Source organism: Pezoporus occidentalis, unplaced genomic scaffold, assembly GCF_034315485.1.
Source record: "Pezoporus occidentalis ecotype Australia unplaced genomic scaffold, CSIRO_AGI_Poc_V1 ctg18, whole genome shotgun sequence".
NCBI lineage: Eukaryota > Metazoa > Chordata > Aves > Psittaciformes > Psittacidae > Pezoporus > Pezoporus occidentalis.
The window spans coordinates 3441957-3461221 of NW_026913640.1; the positions used below are offsets into that span (position 1 = coordinate 3441957).

General features: G+C 42.2%; 1 protein-coding gene across 3 annotated transcripts in view; it reads left to right on the forward strand.

Moving 5' to 3' along the window:
* Nucleotides 1–19265, forward strand: part of STARD13 (StAR related lipid transfer domain containing 13) — a 300610-nt gene that overhangs the window by 150957 nt on the left and 130388 nt on the right. Inside the window, exon 1 of one of the 3 annotated variants that reach the window (XM_062615058.1) lies at nucleotides 3360–3698. The exons of the other annotated variants lie outside the window; for them this stretch is intronic. Coding sequence (XP_062471042.1) covers nucleotides 3572–3698 — 127 coding nt within the window. The 5' untranslated portion in view covers nucleotides 3360–3571. Of the gene's footprint in view, nucleotides 1–3359; nucleotides 3699–19265 lie in introns of those variants that run through there. 3 annotated transcript variants of the gene reach the window in all.

The following is a 19265-nucleotide window of genomic DNA, read 5'->3' on the forward strand; positions in this document are numbered from 1 at the left end:
AAAAGAAAGCAGTTGTACTTTCATCATAGCCTTTGCAAATGGCAAACCAAGATGTAGTCATTTTTCTATTTTCTTAGGCCCGATTCTCTTTTTACCAGATGCAGGGGAGTTTTTACAGTAACTTTATTAGGACTAGATCAGACTGCATAATGGTATCTATAACAAATTAAAACTCCACTGCTAATTAGAGGCCAGATTACTATGTAGTATCAATTAACTTGGCGTTTAATTACCATGGTGATCGGGAAGAACTATAAATTGCTAAATATATAATTAGAACATCAGACTTCTGTGCCCCGGTGGCATAAGAACATGGGTGTAATTAGCTTGGATTTTCCCTCAATATTTTACATGTTTGCAAGTTTTTAAGACAGAGAAATACCACTTTCATTCCTGTCAATGTTATGTAATCAATGGTAAAAGACAAATATCGTAGTTCAGCTTCTTTTAGGGTAACTGGGAATTTTCCATTTTCTGTTCATCATATAGTGTTTCCACTGCAGTTACTGTAAGCAGAACCATTTTGTCATGACTAGTATAAGCAGGAGAATTTCTGTTTCCACAGTTTCTGTGGAAAATGTGCTTTCCTTTTCTTTCCCCCAGAAATTTTATCCATCTTGTTCAGGATGTCAGAATGTTTCAAGCTGTAGAAAAGAGCAGTGATCTGTTGGGTACTTACGCACTTAACCAACGGATGAAAATGCATGGAAGGAGAGCATAACTTTACCGTTTGGTCACGCTTTCTAACATCCTAAAAGGAAGTGAAACATCTTTGACCTACAAATGATCCCTAACACATAACCTTTCTTCAAGCAGGTTACAGCTCCTGTAACAGCAGTAGCTACTACTACTAGGTGTAATACATCAGAAATACCGGTGTTGGTAACTTGATTTCTGAACAGCTGACTATGATTAAAGGCATAAAATAGGAATAGGCCAGTTGCTGCATGAGTTACTTTTTCATTACTCAAGAGCACTGTTTTCTTTGAGGAGAAAAGTACAGCATCTGATCTTGCTGCTGGATTGAGTTTTCCACAATAAAGTACTTGAAATTAGTAAGGCTTTTGTCAGTGCCTGCCACAGAGTTTGGTCTAGACTTGCCAATTCAGTTCTGCTGCTGATTATGAAATACAGCCAGATCTCTAGAGTTTATCTTAATAACCTGTGATGAGATAACATGGTATAGCAATTGTTAACATCTCATTGTGAATTAACTGCTTTCAATAAACCTGGATTTCTAGGGACATTTTTGATAAAGTAACATTTTCAAAAATGGTATAGAAGGGAACAGAATATCTTTTGTTGTATCACTACATTCTGGCCATCACAGAAAGCAACTGAAGAAAGGAAGATCTATCTTCTAGGCAGGCTGGCCACAGTAAAAGGGCACATTCAAGCGTGGCTGCCAGAAGAGCACTGTTGAGGGTTACAGTACCAACTGACATGGACTATTGTTTGTGGTTAGTAACACAGCAGTATGATACAAAACCTTCAAAACTGATTTTATGATTTCACCTTTAAACCGTGTGTCACTAATGAACTTTATAGGGCAGCTGGGTACAGTGTCAGAAATTAATTTCTCATCTCTACCTGGTTCCTAGTGGATAAGAGCGCATGGCAGAAAACAGGCATCATAGGTCTGATGTACCGGTAATGGCTGTGTTGCCAGGGAATTAAATAAAGTGAGGCAGAGGTCAGAGGCAGATTTAGGGGAAGACAAGCTGATTGTAGGAACTGTAATCCTCTCTTTTCCCATTAGCATCAGCAGGTGTGTGCTCTGGATCATGGGATGTGGGAGTATTTACATAATTATGCTTCCAGATCTTGGATGCATCCGTCCCTGGAAAGTATCCCTTTTTTCACAGGAGTTTGTCCAGTCATTTGGAGGACACTGTAGTAGGAACTGCAGGAAAAAGAATAATATACATCATCTTCACAAGTTCTGGCCAAGCACATTGTCTCCACTGTATCAGATAAAGTAAAGTAGTTTACGACAAACCTTTTAAGAACAGGGAAAATGGAAAACGAATTCACAATTGAGAGTAACCAGAAGATGTTGTTTAAACTGAGTGGTAACATGGAATACATCTGTTTGTTTGCTCTTCACTTCTATGGGTATTGCTGACATTGCAGTTACAGTTTTAATTTAAACAAGACAGGGGTATCAATAATGTATAATGTGACTGCTTCACCAGGGTGTTCAGCTGTTTCAGTGCATGGCACTCACTTTCAGGAACATCAGTCTTTTCGTTGCACAACAGAGATACTCTGCAGAAAGAGTAATCATTAAGTAATGGTTTGTAATCAAATGAAATGAATCTCCTGTTGTCCTTCTCAGCTATCAGACTACTGCCAGTCATGCTGGGAAACATGCAGTCCACTGGTGGCCCATGGAGGGAAGGGACTACTCTTACAGTAGTATTTCCCAGATCACAGAGGAAGCAGAGACCCAAAACTGGTTTTCTAAATGGAAGAAAGGCCCTCGTGTTGCTGTCTAGTTCATAGGGATGGAAGAATCAGGATTCCTTTTAGTCTAGGAATGTGTGCAAAAAGTGGCTGCCAGGGTTCAGTTTTGAAACCTTTTAGGATTGCAAGAGCTTGTTAGAGAAGATGAGGAGGGGGTGGAAGGGATGCAAAAGGAGGGAGGTGGGAGGCAAGTGGCTGGGATGCAGAGCAAGTGGGAAAGAAGTGGGAAGAGGCTGTGTTGCAAGGACTGTGGCTTGAGCTTGGGTTGAGAGTTGATAAACAGAGACCTCGGGAAAAAGAGGTTTCTTTCTGTAAAAGTCGTGGCATAGGTGAAGCACCTATTACATCTCCGAGAATAAGGCAGCCCGCTGCGAGGCAGGTTTTCTGGCACCTCGAGGTGGGGACCTAACCCTGGAGCGGCCGATGCCGGCTCTTTGCGGAGGGGCTCCTGCAGAGCTGCGTGGTGGGGCTGCGCTGGCGGCTCCCGGTCGCTGTCCAGGGAGCAGGGAGGCTGGGGCTGGCAGCGGGGTGGGTGAGAGGGCAGGCCGGGTCTGGGCGATGACAGCGGAGCGGCTGAGCGACACTGGCCCGGGCAGTTCCCAGGTGAAGGGCTACGGGCACAAGCGGGGTTACCACGCGCAGGAGCGGGGCCGTCCTTGGTCCTTGGGCCCGAGGTGCGCGGGGTCCCGACCAGGCCGAGGGGCGGGGACGGCCATTTCCTCACGAGCAGCTGCGGGGCAGACCCTCCGGCGGGGCCGGCGACCCGCCTCGCCCGCGGGGCAGGAGCTGGGCCAGACCCCGGGGCACCTTCCCCGCCCCGCGGGGACTCTGAGGTGCGGGGGAGGGGAGGAGGGCGGAGGGCGGCGAGGCGCCTGGCCCGGGACGGCGCGCTGGGGAGAGCTGGCGGCGGCGGTCCTGCCCCGGGGACCGGGGCGTGCGGCGTGCCGGGCGGCGCTCAGGTGAGGGTGCCGCCCGCCTGACGCGGGCTGCGGCGCGGCGGGGCTGCCCCACGGCCCCATGTGGCCACCGCCGCCCGTCCCCGGCGAGGGGAGCTGCTGCCGGCGCTGAGCGAGGCTGCCTGGGGCAGCATGCTGAGCCGCCAAGGATGAGCAGCCACCACCGCCGCCCTGCCAAAGCGCAGCTCCGGAGGTCGCTGAGCGAGCAGCTGCGGGATTCCACCGCCAAAGCCTGGGACTTGCTGTGGAGGAATGTCCGGGAGCGGCGCCTCGCAGGTCAGTCCCGCCGCGCTGCGGCTGCCGCTACCTGCCCGCGGCCGCCTCAGGGGAGACCCGAGGGACGTCCCGGCCCCGGCAGTGCGGCGTACTCCCGGCGAGAGGGGACGCCCCGGGGAACGCCCGGGACGCCTGGGGGGCACCTGCCGCGGCGCCGGAGAGCGGAGACCTCGGGGCTTCACCCCGGCTGAGACGGGGAGCGCTCCGGCACCGCCTCAGCTGCCGGCGCGGGTACGGTTGGCAGTCGCTGGGCAGGTGGGGCTGCGGGCAAGAGCCGGGGTGCAGGCAGGTCGGACCCCCAGCCGCAGCACCTGCCCGGGTCCTGTCGGGCACCGTGGGGATGGTGCCACAAGCAGTCGGGCTCAGGGCTGAACCTGGAGGTAGCTCCAGATCGGAGGCATCTTCTGAGCATCTCAGAAATCAGGAGGGTTGACTTTGCCTCTGATAAGCCGACTCACCTGCTTATCTGATCAGTTTCTTGAGTCACTTGAAGTCCAGGACGGTTCCTTGTAGTGTTTGCATCTGAGGAGGATCACAACTGCCAAAATAAAATGGATTGGTTCGTTTCAGGCATTTTTATAGTTTTAAGTCATCTAACTTCCCTGGAAAACTGGGCTCCTGCAGTCTTGGCATCCCCAGGAGGAGACCAGAAAGACACAGAGCAGGGCAGGTGCTCCAGTTGGTCAGGTCACACTTAGAGCACTGCTATTGCAGCAATTTGCTTTATGCATGCAAACATACAGCCAAATTGTATTTTGTAAAATACTTAATGATTTAAGAGATATAGAGGGTACATGAAAGTACACGATAGTTATTATACGAGAAAACAATGCATCAAGATTTATGAGCAGAATCATGTATAATGAAGGCTAATTATTAAAGATGGATTCCTCTGCCACATCCTACAGCATTGTTGGGAGTTTGGTGACCTTGCCTAGGGCACAGTGACATACTGGCATTGTATAAACAAAGGTAAATAGCGTATGATGCAGGTCTTTAAACTGTCTACAGAACAATAGTTCTTATGTGCATACAATTAAAAAGACAGAGAAAAGTTGGGTGGTAATTTTTTTTTTTTTTTTAAATAAAGTGGGTAGCTTCAATAATGAATTACTGAACCAGCTAATTTTCTAGTCCTATGGTTACTCAAAATATTAGTCTTTACATATTTCCTACTTTTCCCTATATTAGTAGCAGATGCCAGCAGACATTTCAGCAAGGATACTGTTGGCAATTTTTTTCTTTTTTGGTCAAAGACAAGTATTGCTTGATTGAGCAAAGGATCTGGGCAGGCTGCCATGAAGCTGTAGCCAACTTCTTAAGCAACTGTGTATTAAAATTGATGGAGTCAAACTTTTTATTTAGGGTGGGTAGAATGCTAATATCCTGCATTTATGCACTGCCATAATGTAAGTGCTATTCATAATATGCTGGTGGGACACTGATACACATGCCCTTTAATTAAATAAATTATTTGTACATGAATTATGTGTACAAATAATGTCTATTGATTCTAAAGATGTTGTCTTGTTCAGATGCTTTTATGTCTCTGACGTTTTTGTCCACTTTTTATATTTATCCCTCTGACCTCTGAGCTGCAGTGCATATTCCTATGCCTCTTTCCAGTTTTTGTTAGGCAAGGAATTTAAGGTGATCCAAATGTGTCATTATCTTACGGTGGCCAGACTATCTTTTTCTCCATCACAAGAGATCCAATCCTAATCAGGCAGCTAGTTGTACAAATCCCTTTTGTTTTATTTTGTCAAAGTTGACATTGTAGTTCATCCAGGAGTGATGGTCAGAGCAGCAATGTAGCTGGTAACTAGCATTTAAGAGCAATGACCAAAACAAAACTTAGTTTTAACTATCAGTGTGCTGTCATATTCCAATCATCAAGCCAAATAAAGACCTGTGATTAAATCATCGTTGTGATGATGGCTTTGCAGGCACTAATGTAGTTACTCTTTTGGTCTACTTTACTTTTTCATTTGTTTGTAAAGGTTTCAGACACCAGTTGCCCAACACATCTCTCTAAAGAAAGTAAGCACAAGGCAGCTTAATTCACAAACATAACTGTTGGGGTTGGATGAAACGCTGGGAGGTCTCTTGCCCAGCCTTCAGCTCAGAGCAGGATGGTACTGGGAGCAGGCAGGTTGCTCAGGGCTTTCCTCAGTGCTCCTTAGGAAGGGTTTCTGCCCTGATGTCCATGCTCTGGAGCAGAGGGCAGCAGTATGTGATTGGGCAGCGGGTGTGGGAGCTGCAGCAAGGAGCTGAACCTTGGCTGGAGCAAGGACAGAGCTGAACCTTGGCTCATCCAAGAGGCAGACAGTGTGGCTGGTTTGCTATGGAAAGCAAGCGGTACATAAAAAGACTGCTGCCGTGTGCTTCTTCCCTCCCTCCCTCTTTTGCCCTTTACAGTAGAGGTGATGAGCAGCAGCCTGGCTCCCACTATGCTCCTCTTATTCAGCGCACATCTGTGATGCCCAGTAGCTTGTAGTCACTCTCTGATTCTCTGACCAGGATTTGGCTTTTAAACAGTGAGTGTACCTGCTACAATGCCACAAATGGTAGCCTTAGCTTTAGGAATTTGACTTGCATATTTAAGAGACTCTTCAGAAGGGATGACTCTAAGGTGGTTCTGAGGTTCTTGATCAAATCATGATCACCTGTTACAGTAAAACCCAACAAGTTATAGTTGTTACATCCATTGTATGTAGGAGAAAAGTGCCACCCTCTATCTGACATTCTTTCAGTTACAATAAAATAATAAAAAAACCCCACCCTAAATATATGTATTTAAGTTTTGAAATTCAGTACTTAGAGTCAGGAAGCACCATAGGTGGCTGCCTCCTTGCAGAGTCATACTGTCTTTTAATGACATGATTCCCGTTGGTAAATCTTTTAGCCTAGAGCCTGCTCAAATCCTAGACTGAGCACACAATTAAAAATTCCCTCAAGTGCTCATGAACATGGTGCTTAGGAGCACTAAGTCTTGCATACCTCATACCATTAATGTTTTAATTGTATTCATAGAAGGTGTAAGGTTATGTTGTTCTCATTTTACAGATAGGAACCAGAGGTACAATGAGATTGAACTCAAACATATCAATAACTGAGAGTTAGAATTTGAATTTCCTACTTTAATAACCAGATTACGGTTCTCAGTGGTCCCTATTGCGCAGCATTTATGCATATCAGTCCTCAGGATCTAATTGTACTGCACCCAGGGAATGAGTAGCTGGTAATTTCTGGCATTCTGGTCAGACTTTGTTTCAAGTGACTTGGTGAAAACCAGACAGGGATGGAACTGCAGAGGGCACCGTTTACTTGGCATAGTCTCAGAAACATTTTTTTTCCCCTGTGTGCTGTCTCCCACCCTTCTCTGAATGCTGCTGCAAAATGTGCAGCAGCAGCCCTGCAGCAGCTGGCTTAGCTGGGTATATGACACTGATACATGACCACTGGCCATCATCAGATGGGTCCTTGGGAAGTGCATGTGAGGTTAAGACTTTGTCCTGCTGCCTAATGGGAGGAGGGCTGATTAAAGAGGTGACTTCAATTCTGAGACTTTGTGAAGCTTGAAAACTTGACTTTGTGATCCTAACATTCTTCTAATAGTAGAAAGCTTTGCCTTTGTTTTCCTAGGTTTAGGTTTTAGCTGTGGTTTAGCAATCCACACAGATTTCAGCTCTGCTGTTGCTGCAGAGTACATCCTTAGCCTTTTTTGCCAAATCTCTTCTCACCTGAATGTCATGTCTCACAATACTTTGTATATTCTATGTTCTTGAAGAGGTTATATCCCTATTTGATTTCCTCTACCTCTTTAGGTACAATTGCACTTATGTCTTCATTGATGTCGTCTCTACTGACTGAATGTGATGGCAACACAGGACTGGATACCCGAAAGCACTGCCCAAGCTCCTGCTTAGCTCTAGGGCTCTCCAAAAGCAACTGCCAGAGGTGGTTTTGGGGAAGGATCTCGGATGCTCCCACCTTTTTCTTGTGGCTTGGCTGTGCTCCGAGTAAATGGAATCTGGGGGCAAGCTTTTCACCAAGTCTGCAGTGGTTTGCTCAGACTGACATTTCAAAGTTTTATAATTTGGCCAAGTTTGGACAGATTTTTCAAACATTGATGCTAGAAAGAGCTTTTGCTGTGAGGTTACAGGTTTTTGTTTCAAAGGATGAAGCAGCATGAAAATGTAGTGACAGGACAAGGAGTAATGGGTTCAAACTTAAACCAGGGAGATTTAGGTTAGATGTAAGGAAGAAGTTCTTCACTGTGAGGGTGGTGAGGCACTGGAACAGGTTGCCCAAGGAAGATGTGGCTGCCCCATCTCTGGCAGTTTTCAAGTGCAGGTTGGATGGGGCTTTGAGCAGCCTGGTCTAGTGTGAGATGTCCCTGCCCATGGCAGGGGTGTTGGAGGTAGGTGATCTTTAAACTCCTTTCTAATCCAAACCATTCTATGATTCTGTGTCTCTAAACATGACTGAAATACATTTATGTCAGAGATTAAACTGAACACTAGCTGAACTGGGTGGAAAATGGAGAATAATTTGTCCAGCACAAAGTAGTTGCCACATTCATCATTTGGCAAAGACATCAAGGCAATGCCCCTTCTCCTCTCAAAAATTACTTTTGGTTGGTTTATAGATTTTTGTGGCTTTCTTGGATGCAAATCAGCAAGCCTAAATTTGTAACTGCACCTCTGGTGGCATGGTGCTTCCTGGCACCAGTTGATCTGTTGCTCAGTGAAGAATATGGAAGATAAAAGTGAGTCTTAAAAAACTAGTAGTCACAACTGGAACTATATGAGTTTTAGCACTTTTGTTGTGTATGTATGAAGACAACAGCAGCTATATTTCTGGAGCCTAATCAGAGAAGATACAAATCTATAGGTGCCTCACATTTTTAGTTTTCAGTTAGAATGAAACATTTCTAAGAACTTGCTTTTGTAAAATTGTGCTCTGCAAAGCAGAAGTCATTATTTCTGGCGTGATATATCGTGAGGTCAGTGTTAGGAGAGCCCAGAGAAAACACATATACCAGGCTCCTGAGTCCTCAGAGAACCCCTGAGCAAAGGCAGGAGCCTTGGTATGGGGCCAACCGTGCATCTACTGCATGTTGTTATTATTCTATTGCTGAAATTTCTTCTTAATTAAGAACTCTTTGTACAGTGCAAATGCAGCAGGTAAATCTAATTAAAGCCATTCAAGAAAATAGTGGAATTCTTTTATAAAATGATTTTGCCAGGTCAGTTTTCATTAGGGAGCGTGGGAGATGTGTATGTGAAAAATCTGGTATTGTGGCCAGTTTGGTGGGCATACTTTTATGTTCTGTTTTAAACTATGCATATATAGTCTCAGAAAGCAAAGCAGAGATACTACAGTCTGTCTCCCCACAAGTGCACTGGAGAGTACAAGATGCTGATTCTCATGTATGTTGATAAGATGTATATGTGTGAATTCCTCTCTGACCCGACCTCATCAATGAGAAAAGACTGTCCTTTGTCAAGGAGAAGAGTTATGAAAGATGTTCTTTATTCAGGATGGACTGCTTCAGGGAAGAAAGAAAGTGACTTATGAGTGATTCATTTGGTCAGGCATGCCAAGAAATGTTCTGCTCTTCTATAAGTCTTAAATATAATGTAGTAGCCAAAAAAGTAGTCACTGATCTCATAAATTGCGTTAATTGTGCTATATATTCTATATTAATATTAGGAGGGGGTTTTAGGTGAATTCCTTTAAAATATAGAGATGCATTTCTTTGCATGCAGGTTATGTCGGTATTCTGTAATTTTCATTCTCTTCCTAGATGCTCCCTTAAGGCCAGTGGTTTGAATCTCAAAAGGGGGCAATGGTGACAGAATACCACCATTGTTAGTTCTGCTGCTGCTGGGTTCTCATGACCCTCAGCAACAAGAAGTTAATTCCAGAAATACAATTACAAAAATACTAATATGCTTGACCTGCTAAGTATTTCTGTACCAGCATGAGACTGTGGAGGGGGGTGATGGAGGACTCCCCACTGTCTCAAAGTCCAGAGAAAGCTGTTATTTTTCTCATACCCGCTCTCATGGCTCCACTGCCATTTGCTGGGTAAGATTTGGAGTGACTGGGGAGGAGCAACAGGCAACAACTTTCATCTTCTGGGTTTACATTTAATACATCAATTCTGTACTTGATAAAGTCCTGCTTCCATCAGAGAACTGTATCAAAGATTATTTTCCTACGAGAAATTCAATTTTGATTACTTAATTGCCTAACATTACGAGATACAAAATCATTTTGATAAAATGGGGAATCAGTTTTTGTAACAGAGCTGGATACCATTTGAATCAATCAGTTCCTATTTGATAGCTGTTTAGAAAAGGTTCGTGATAGTTCTCTTCCTTTCTAGAGCTTGGCTGTTCCTTGATTTAAATGACACATTAATCTTTAGAAAATACACTTTTTTTTTCCCCTGGAAAGTTATGATGTCAGTCCTTTTTATGGTACAACTTTATTTTAATTTTCTACTGACTGCATGGTTCCTTGGGCATCCACAAGGTTCTTTCAGTTTTCAGTAGGCAAATATTTCTGCTTATTTCTCTGTACATACACATGGCCTCAGTTCATTTCACTTGTAGATGTTTCCTGTGTGCCTAGAAGGCTGATACCTCAGTATACTACACCATGCCTTTATGGAGGATTCCTGTAAGCATTGTAATTATTGCTGATGATTGCAGACCACAATATTGGAAACAAATTACAGTCCTGTTTTTCCAGGAGCAGTATATATAATGCAATATTGTTTATGTTCCTGTATGTTTAGATAGATGCGTTTATTGTTACTCATATTTTTCTGTAATATATAGGAGCTCATAGAGACTGCTACGAGTACTTAACTTATTTTTCTGACATTAAACTGTAACGACATTTTTCTATCCCAAGATTGCTTCTTAATACCAGTCATGGCATAATAAATTATATATCTTCTCAGTTATTTGCTATTAAGTGTTTTGTATTTATTCATATGACTGTAATCTTACAGACCACTTCCCATATTCCCACAGAAATTACTTTATTTATAATAATAATTATGCCAGAACATTTCTATAGAAAATTTATATCCACAATAAACTTTTAGCTGCTAAGTGAACACCATAGTAATTCCCATCAATACAGTTTTGTTGGTGGCTGGCCAGCAAATTCCTAAACATAGGAAATTTCTGGACTCAGTAAGGCTGTGGAGACTGGACTCCCATTCTTCTGCTTCCCCAGCTACAGTAGGATGTGTTTATTTTCAGGAATCAGTGAAGTCTCAGTTGTGAATTTTGTGTTACCTCTATTCTTTTGAATGAAAAAAACTCTTAAAATTGTCCCATATCGGTATGTTTTTAAGGATTCTCAGAACTTAGATGACTTTGCAATTTGATTTGTTCAATACTTGCCAGGCAATGCCCTTATTTCACAGCAGTGGTTTGACTTATGCTTGTCTTTTTGTATTCTGTATTTCTTCCAGCATTTCTTGTGAGACAGATGTCCTGTCTTGCTCTTCCTGATTTCTTCTGGTTTTCTGTCACAGAATGGCCAGTTCCTGTGCAGCTTTCCTTTAGAAATCATATCCTTGGTCACAATTCATTGAGAACCCCAGCTTGCACTTCAACTGGAGCATATTTTAATAGCAAATTTGACGAGAAAAGCTTGATAATGTGAACTTCAGAGTCTGAAAAGACAGAAAACAGAACAATTTTTTTTTTTTTTTTTAATGTCATAGTTTTAAGCTAGCCTCATGATTTTAAAGAAGTGATTCCTGACTTGATGATTCTTGAAAAATTAGTTTGGGGAATATTATTTTCAATTAATACAGAATTTGTCATAGTTTCTTTTGGTTCTTACAGGCTTAAAAGTATGATAATGTAGGAGGTTTCTTACTAGAGCATCCACAAAAAGACTGCATTTCTATAGCTCCTTTGCACATCCTGTTTACAGTTCAAAAATGAAAATATTTTTACAGTCCGACCATCCTGGTGCATCTTATACTGCAAATAAGACTGAATGCACACAGATATGAGTGCAGTAAGTAGCTGTGGTGCAAGAAGGGATCAGGAACATCTGCACTCTGTGGCACTCCAAAAAACCCCAAACTCCAAAAATCAGTTTAATTAATTTATGAAATAATTGATTCTAAGTGAAATACTCTGCCTGTCGTTCCAGTAGAGGGCAGTAATTTACATACAGTAATATCAATTAGTATGTGTACTCAACATGAATTGCAGAATACTAGACACACTAACTGTTTTTATTAATACAGTGCAATATTTAAGGCATACTAAGCCCCACAAGTATAGAGTGCCATCCAGAAGTCTTATTTTCTGTGCTTTTGCATCAGGATTTACATTACAGTAGAGTTAATGCAAGTTGTACACAGTTCACTGAACTAAATCACTTCCGTAACCCACAGTGCTACATGCAGGAGTGTGCAATACATGCCCGCAGTTTAATGCCATAAACCTCCCAGTCTGAGTGACTGTGACACAGCTCTGAAGTTATTTGGGTCACTTAAAGCAAGAAAACATGCTAAAAGCTCTGCTTGGCTCCCAGGTTAATGCAGTCCAAAACTATGCAGTGGAGACATGGCGTCTTTCACCTGCATGATGCTAGTCTGAAGCAGTGTGTTCTTAGAGTTCTTTGGCATAGAGTCCTGAAATAACTTCCAGCAATTACTATGCTTAGCAGTGTAGAAATAGACCAAAATCCATGTGAATTAAGAATCCAAGATATTTCCAGCTAGCATGCTAATGAAAACTAGAATATACTCTGCTGTACGTAGTCATCAGAGTGAATTGTAGTTCAGTGGTTAATTTCATTGAGATACTGCTTTTTTTCTCTGTTGCTGTTGAACTCTAAGTACATAAAATAGTTTTTGTGTCCAGGAATGATTTTTTTTTACAGATCCATCAACATTCCATGGTACAGTGGAAGAGGAGGCACCAAAAATCATAATCATCATGTTTCTTTTAACTGTAAGAATCTGATTTCAGAAACACTACCAGTTATGCTTAGCTAATAATTGTTTCAACCACAGGTATTCCTTTAGCAGTAAGATAAATTCACTACCTCCAAGATAGCCTTGCTTACTTTGCAAATTTTACTTGTAACAGATGTAAAATAATGGGGGGATAATCAGTTTCTTCCATTGCTCAAGCTAAATGAATGGCACTGGTGCTCTGAGAAGACAAACATCATATTTCCTGGGGATGGGGGACTCATGTCCGAGGCCATAATGATGCAGAAGACACCAAATCTTCATAGGTTATTTAATATAGAAATGCTTAAAGAAAACCCCAAAACAAACCAACCAAACAGAACGGGAGTATTGGTTTTGTTCTAGAAAGAATTTAAAGGGAAATTACCTTCAGGACAGAAGCATAGTTTAAATGTACCTTATATCATATATAGCTCTGTCTGAATCTGAGCTAAGAGTAGCTTGAAATATCTTTGTATTTGGGCTTCTGTTGCTGATATTTAAGAGAAATTCATGGTAACTGTCAGCTGCTGGAAGGGGATAGCCTGAGGGAATGGTGAAAGAGTTAAGTCAAAAGCAGTGTTACAAATTACACTTCTCAGTCAAAATACTGAATTATTACGCTTAGCATTACAAAAATGGATTACTAAAGATTTAGGAATCTCCTGCATTGGCTCATAGCTTAGACTTCCCTAAAGTGCATTGCACTTGTGTAATTTTATTTTAGATTCACTGCATGAAGGAAGAAGGACCTGAGCATTTGTCCCAACTTTCATGTTGTTTTCAATGTGCCTCTTATTCCTCTGGTAAATGCACCTCTCCTCCCACACACCTGTCCCATTCATCCTGATCTGAATGACACAGATTCATAGTTTATCCAGAATGAAGCTGTAGTAAATTATTTGAGACTGTGAGTCGTTTATGTGCCAGTTGACTGGTGAAAGAATATGCCATTGGCATGTCATGGTCCTGCTCATTTTAAGAGGTCTCTTTAACATAAGGACAGATTTTATTTAAATAAATCAATTTTGCAGGGAGATTTCAGCCATCGGATTTGTAGTAAAAAAGAAACTTTTATTTAAGATGTTGGAAGACCACAGCTGGGAATGCACCCATTAATAGACTCAAACAAATGGGTTCTGACAAATCTGTGAACTATTCACAGTCTTTTTTAGCAAATAATTTGCAGCAATCCCAACTTGCAAATGCTGCTTCAGAAACAAATATGGAACTGTCTCAAGGCACAAACCAATAGAGTCATGAGTGACTTTAAAATACTGCGGGCTGAGTATGCATATGATACTCCTTTGAAATTTAAGAAGGAGTGTTCTTAAGAGAGAATAGTTGTGCCTTTATGCAGTAAATGTTTTGAGTTACAAAGTTATAGAATCATAGAATCATTTAGGTTGGAAAAGACCTTTAAGATCATTGAGTCCAACCATTAACCTGACTCTGCCAAGTCGACCACTAAACCATGTCCACATCTACGTCTTTTAAATGCCTCCAGGGATGGTGACTCCACTACTTCCCTGGGCAGCCTGTTGCAGTGCTTGACTACCCTTTTGGTGCAGAAATTTTCCCTAATGTCTAATCTAAACCTCCCCTCGAGTAACTTGAGGCCATTTCCTCTTGTCCTATCACTTGTCACTTAGGAGAAGAGACAGACACTCACCTTGCTATAAGCTTGGGCTTCTTGTTGCACCTTCATTGCTGCCTGCCTGAGAAATCAATAATAGATAATAGCCTGAGGGCCGTACCAGAGTAGGAAGCTTTCTCTGCACTTTAACCCAGGCCCAAGTGAGGCAGCTGGCTTCCCTAAGAAGTGAGTTCCACTTGCAAAGCCTCACACCCATCATGCAAGTGAACATGGGTAGGTTGAGGCAGTCACAGAGGAGTAGCACCTGCCTTGGGCAGGACCTTGTCACCATTGTCCCCTATCCCTTAAATCCCTGTGTTCAGCCAGGAATAGAGAAGTTTGGGAGTCCTTCATGTCATGAGTTCCATTGGGCCTGTCTCAAGGAAGGCAGGGTGTGATTCCAGCAGTCTGTTTGTCACAGTCCCTGATACTCCTCTACCTCCTCACTGAGCAGAGGAGCCCCTCTACCTGCACACACCTCCCACTGATGTACTCATTAATGCCTTCCAGCGCTGGCCTAAGAGCAGGGCCCAGCCCACAGCCTGACACTGGGGATGACAGCATGTTCCCACCTGAGCTCTGTCCCAGCAGCTGTGTCTGTTGTGGTGTTTGCAGAGCTTAGAGAGACTGCGGCTTTATGCTTTATGCTTTATGCCTGGGTGGACACCACAGCTCCTTGATCGAGTTGGCAGGTCTTCAGTGCCCTTCCTGCACCAGCTGTCATGCCATGCCCTGGTCCTGGCCCTGGCCCTGCCCAGGTGCTGTCAGCCACTGTGGCACAAGCTGTGGGCTCCTGGCAGCTCTCTCAACTTCCCTGCAGGTTCCCTTGGTTCAGGGGACATCCTAGTCCCTGTGAGCATGCAGGCACCAGAGCCACTTGCCTTGTCAACTGTGTGCTATTTTCAGTTACACTGCATTTAAATCTCCCACACACATGATTTCTCTTCAATTTTTGAACTTTAATTTGTAGTCTTTTACTGAATATCACTGTGTTTCTGGTATTATATGATGACTGATTCCTCTTTTCTGCATTATTTATTTATTCATCCACTTTTACCATATCTTCTCTTATTCTTCTCAGTTGAGATTTTCACAGCCCCATGACACCATTGAGCCCTTCAGCTACCACTGAACAGACTGGGAAATTATATAGCCAAAAAGTCACCGTCAGCTTTCAAAATGTTGGTAATTGCCATTAACATGCATAACCAAACATATGTACATTGAACCTCTACCTGAATTTGTCATATGGTGAGCTGCTGGGGGGTTTGCCCAGTTTCTTTTCTGGGGAGAACTCTTACAGCTTTGTTATCAGTTAAAGATTTGGGCCTTTTTTTGTCTGCCAGTTGCATTAAGGAAAATAAAGAGCAAAATCTCCAAAATCAGCAGAAATACTCCTCTGGAGTAATGTCCTTCTGATGTAAGGACAGCTTTTATCATCCTGACTTGGCTCACTCCACCACTCCTTAAAATAAAGAATTAGTTTATAGAGAATCACAACCATATAGTTTTACATCAGCTTGGCAAATTAGTATTTTGGTAATTCCAGTTGTTCTCTCTTTATATGTCCCTAACAGCTCCAACTGCTTTTATTTCAGAACAAAACCAATAATATTATTATGGCTGTAATTCAGCAGAGCACTTAAATACTTTGTAAATTTAAATGGTTAAGTGTTCAGCTCATGTGGACTCATCTGTTTTGTTACATTTAACCTGTAAACCAACAGCACAATCTTTTAAAAAATATTATCTATGAAATCAGTGTGTTTGTTAGTGAATTCATCAGAAATGTAAAGGTACCAGAGCATCCGTATTTCCAGAATATAGTAAAATAGAGGATACTATGCCTGATCTGATTCAAATAGAGATCAAATACATTTCAGAATCTAGGTTATACAAGACACTGTCAAATAAAACTGACTCTGAAACATCTGTTTTGTTTTATGCAAAACCATAAACATGAGTAATTACAAAATGGCCTAAGCCGTTTATTTTGAAGGCACCCTAAACAACAAGGACAGCAGGACAAGTGTTACAAAGCCAAGGCATATACATTAATTGTGGCATGGCAGCATTTTAAAGAAACAATCAAATTCAGAGGGATTATAAAACAGCTGGGATGAATTGTAGGTAGGGACTCTTAATTCTCTAGATTCTAGGCCACAATAGGGGCTGTAACACAGGGCACTCACTCTTTTACTCTGTGTTGCTTTCTCTTAAGGGAGGATCATGACTTTTAGAGGGCTGGAACCATTATCTCTTCTTTTATGGAAAGCATCATGTTGGTGCAATTATTAAAGATCTTGAAAATGGGAGGGAGTTTATTGCTGTAATAGGTCAGGTGACATATGGAAGTAAGGACATTCTCCAGAGACAGATTAAGTTTTTGCCAAGGCATTTTATTAAAATTTTGGAAAATAAACAGGTCATTAATTGAGTCCAGATTTAGCTACTGCAAATAGTGCAAAGATGTTGCAAACCAGATGCTTTCCCCTGTTTTTACAACCCTTTCTATTTATGGATGCTCTTATTTAATGACTTATTCCTTTAGTAGAGGGCATTGTTTTGCACCGGAAGTCTTGTCTCTCAATTAGTTTTGCCAGCAGATGCCTAAGCAAAACATACATTTCCACACTATTTTAAGGGATGAAACAGCAATAACATAATAACTAGGAACTAATCAGTAGGAAGTTATGGAATATGTTAGTTCTTGTAAAGTTAATGTTAAATTCTTCCCTGGATTCCTTAGCACATAGGAGTTTTCAGTCTTTCTCTGTGAAGACCCTGCTAGTGAAATGGTAGAGACAAAAACACCTATCCCAATGACAGCATCCTAAGACTTGGCTTCTGATGAAGGCGTGAATGCAACTCATGTCAGCATTTCCCTGGCTTTCCTGAGGTATGTAGCGCAGCCACTGACGTACCTGTCAGCCCCATTGAAGCAGCACAGTTTTAACCTGAGCTCCAGATCAAGGCTGGATACCAAAATGAGAATGTAGCAGCCAAGTCAGCTAAGGTGACAGAAATACTTGAGAAAAGAAATCTTAATTTATTTTCCACTTAGGATAAGTCCTCAGAGTACAGGCACTATGTTATGCTCTATCCATACTGTCTTGATTCATGTTATAGATAATGTACAGGGTGGAAAGATCTGTCCTGACTTGAAAACAGTGAGTCTAGTGGGGATGCCTACTAAAAGGATTGAGCTAGTCACACAAGGTCCTTTACAGTCAAGACAGAAATAGGTACCTCTGAAAGCAAGTCCTGTCATCCTGAAATAGGTGTGTGAGACAAGAGGGATTAATTGCCCTCTGGTGGTGCTTCTTTCTTTCCATAATCCTAGCCAAGTGACAGCACCAAGGGCTTGCCTGCATCAGTGACAGGCAGGGAAAAAAGTCATCTCTTCAGCTGCCACCTGAGTGCATTTGATATGGAAATCAGTGACTCACTAACATTGCATAAGTTTTATTTTAGAGGTTGCTGTTTACAGCATCTCTGGCTTGGTTTTAACGTACCTGCTCAAGTAAGCAAAGCAGTAGATTGAGCTGACAAGGCACCTGTGACTCCAGTGGCACTTGAACACATACTTAAATTACATGTTCTGAAAGTAACCAGCCAGCGTACATGAACCTTGCATAAATGTATTTCTTCATTTCCAGTTTATTCTGGGGATGCAGATTGTGAATTACATGTCTTTAGAAGACATAACAAATTTATTGTAATAAAAGCTGTGTGATTTTGTTGGTGATCCATGACTGGTTTTGCTAAGCAACATGGGGAGCAGCCATGCAGATTTCGTACTGCATGTTTTAAAGTGTGTTTAGAGGTTCACTTTTCAGACTACTAGTTAGTTATCTGACATGTGAATGTTTATTGTACTCCATGCAGTGTCCTCAGTCAGAGCAAAAGTCCTTAAGCCTCAGGTATCCTGTTTTCACAACAGCTGCTAGTGGATACTTAGGAAAGAGTATAAGTAAAAGACGAGTTTATGGTATGACCTTTTAGCTTCCAAGTTTCAGTAAAAAGTTCTTTGCTGATGTTAACAAACAAGGCTGCCAATTGGGAACAAAGTAAGAGGGAGGTTTACAATGTGACTGTGCACTTCCTAGCTGAGCGACACCTAAGTTGGTGAGACACAGTGTTTCCCGTTTGTAATCTTCTGGAGACGTGTAATCCTCCACATCACAATTGCTATTTTAAAAAGCTATTTTCAAATCATCTGCAGGTGTCGCGGCCAGAGTTGCCTCCCTGTCACGTGAACTGTCACTGGTCTGAGCAAAGTGGGAACAAAGTTTATTTTTACAGCAGTATGGGTTTACTGGTGGTTTGAAAGCAAAACCTTCAGGACTCCATTTGGTTTTAATTTAACATCCAACCTATTATGTTTGGTAACATGTTAGGAACCAGTGAGTATATTACGTGTCATAAGTTCCCCAGGACATAAAAGGAGGAAAAGCAGAAGACTGAAATACGTGAGTCTCTGGTTTATTCTCTTGTAATCCAAGTACAGAGTACACACAAAGTACTTTAAAGCCAGTTCTGATCTCAGGAACACAAGTGCGAATCCTGAGCACTTACAGGGTAATCAATTAATTCTGGTGTGGAGTAAAAGAACTCCAGAGCAGCAGTCCTTTTTTTCAGGACTCAGTTTTGCCTTCATTTTCATGTCCATGTATTTGAGAACAGCACTTACGTGTTGAAATATAATTGAAAGAGAAGGAAAAAAAAAAAGGCAAACATAAACAGGACCAACCTTTTTCAAAGGTCAGGTGCAATTTTGATTCTGCAATTTTTAGTTGGCCAACTTGAGATACTTCAAAGAGGTATTACAGTGAGACTGAGGAAACCAGCACTCCCAGAAAGTCAGAGCTTTGCAAGTGTCATGGAAAACAGACCCAAGATGAGTAGTTCCTTTTGAAGGTTT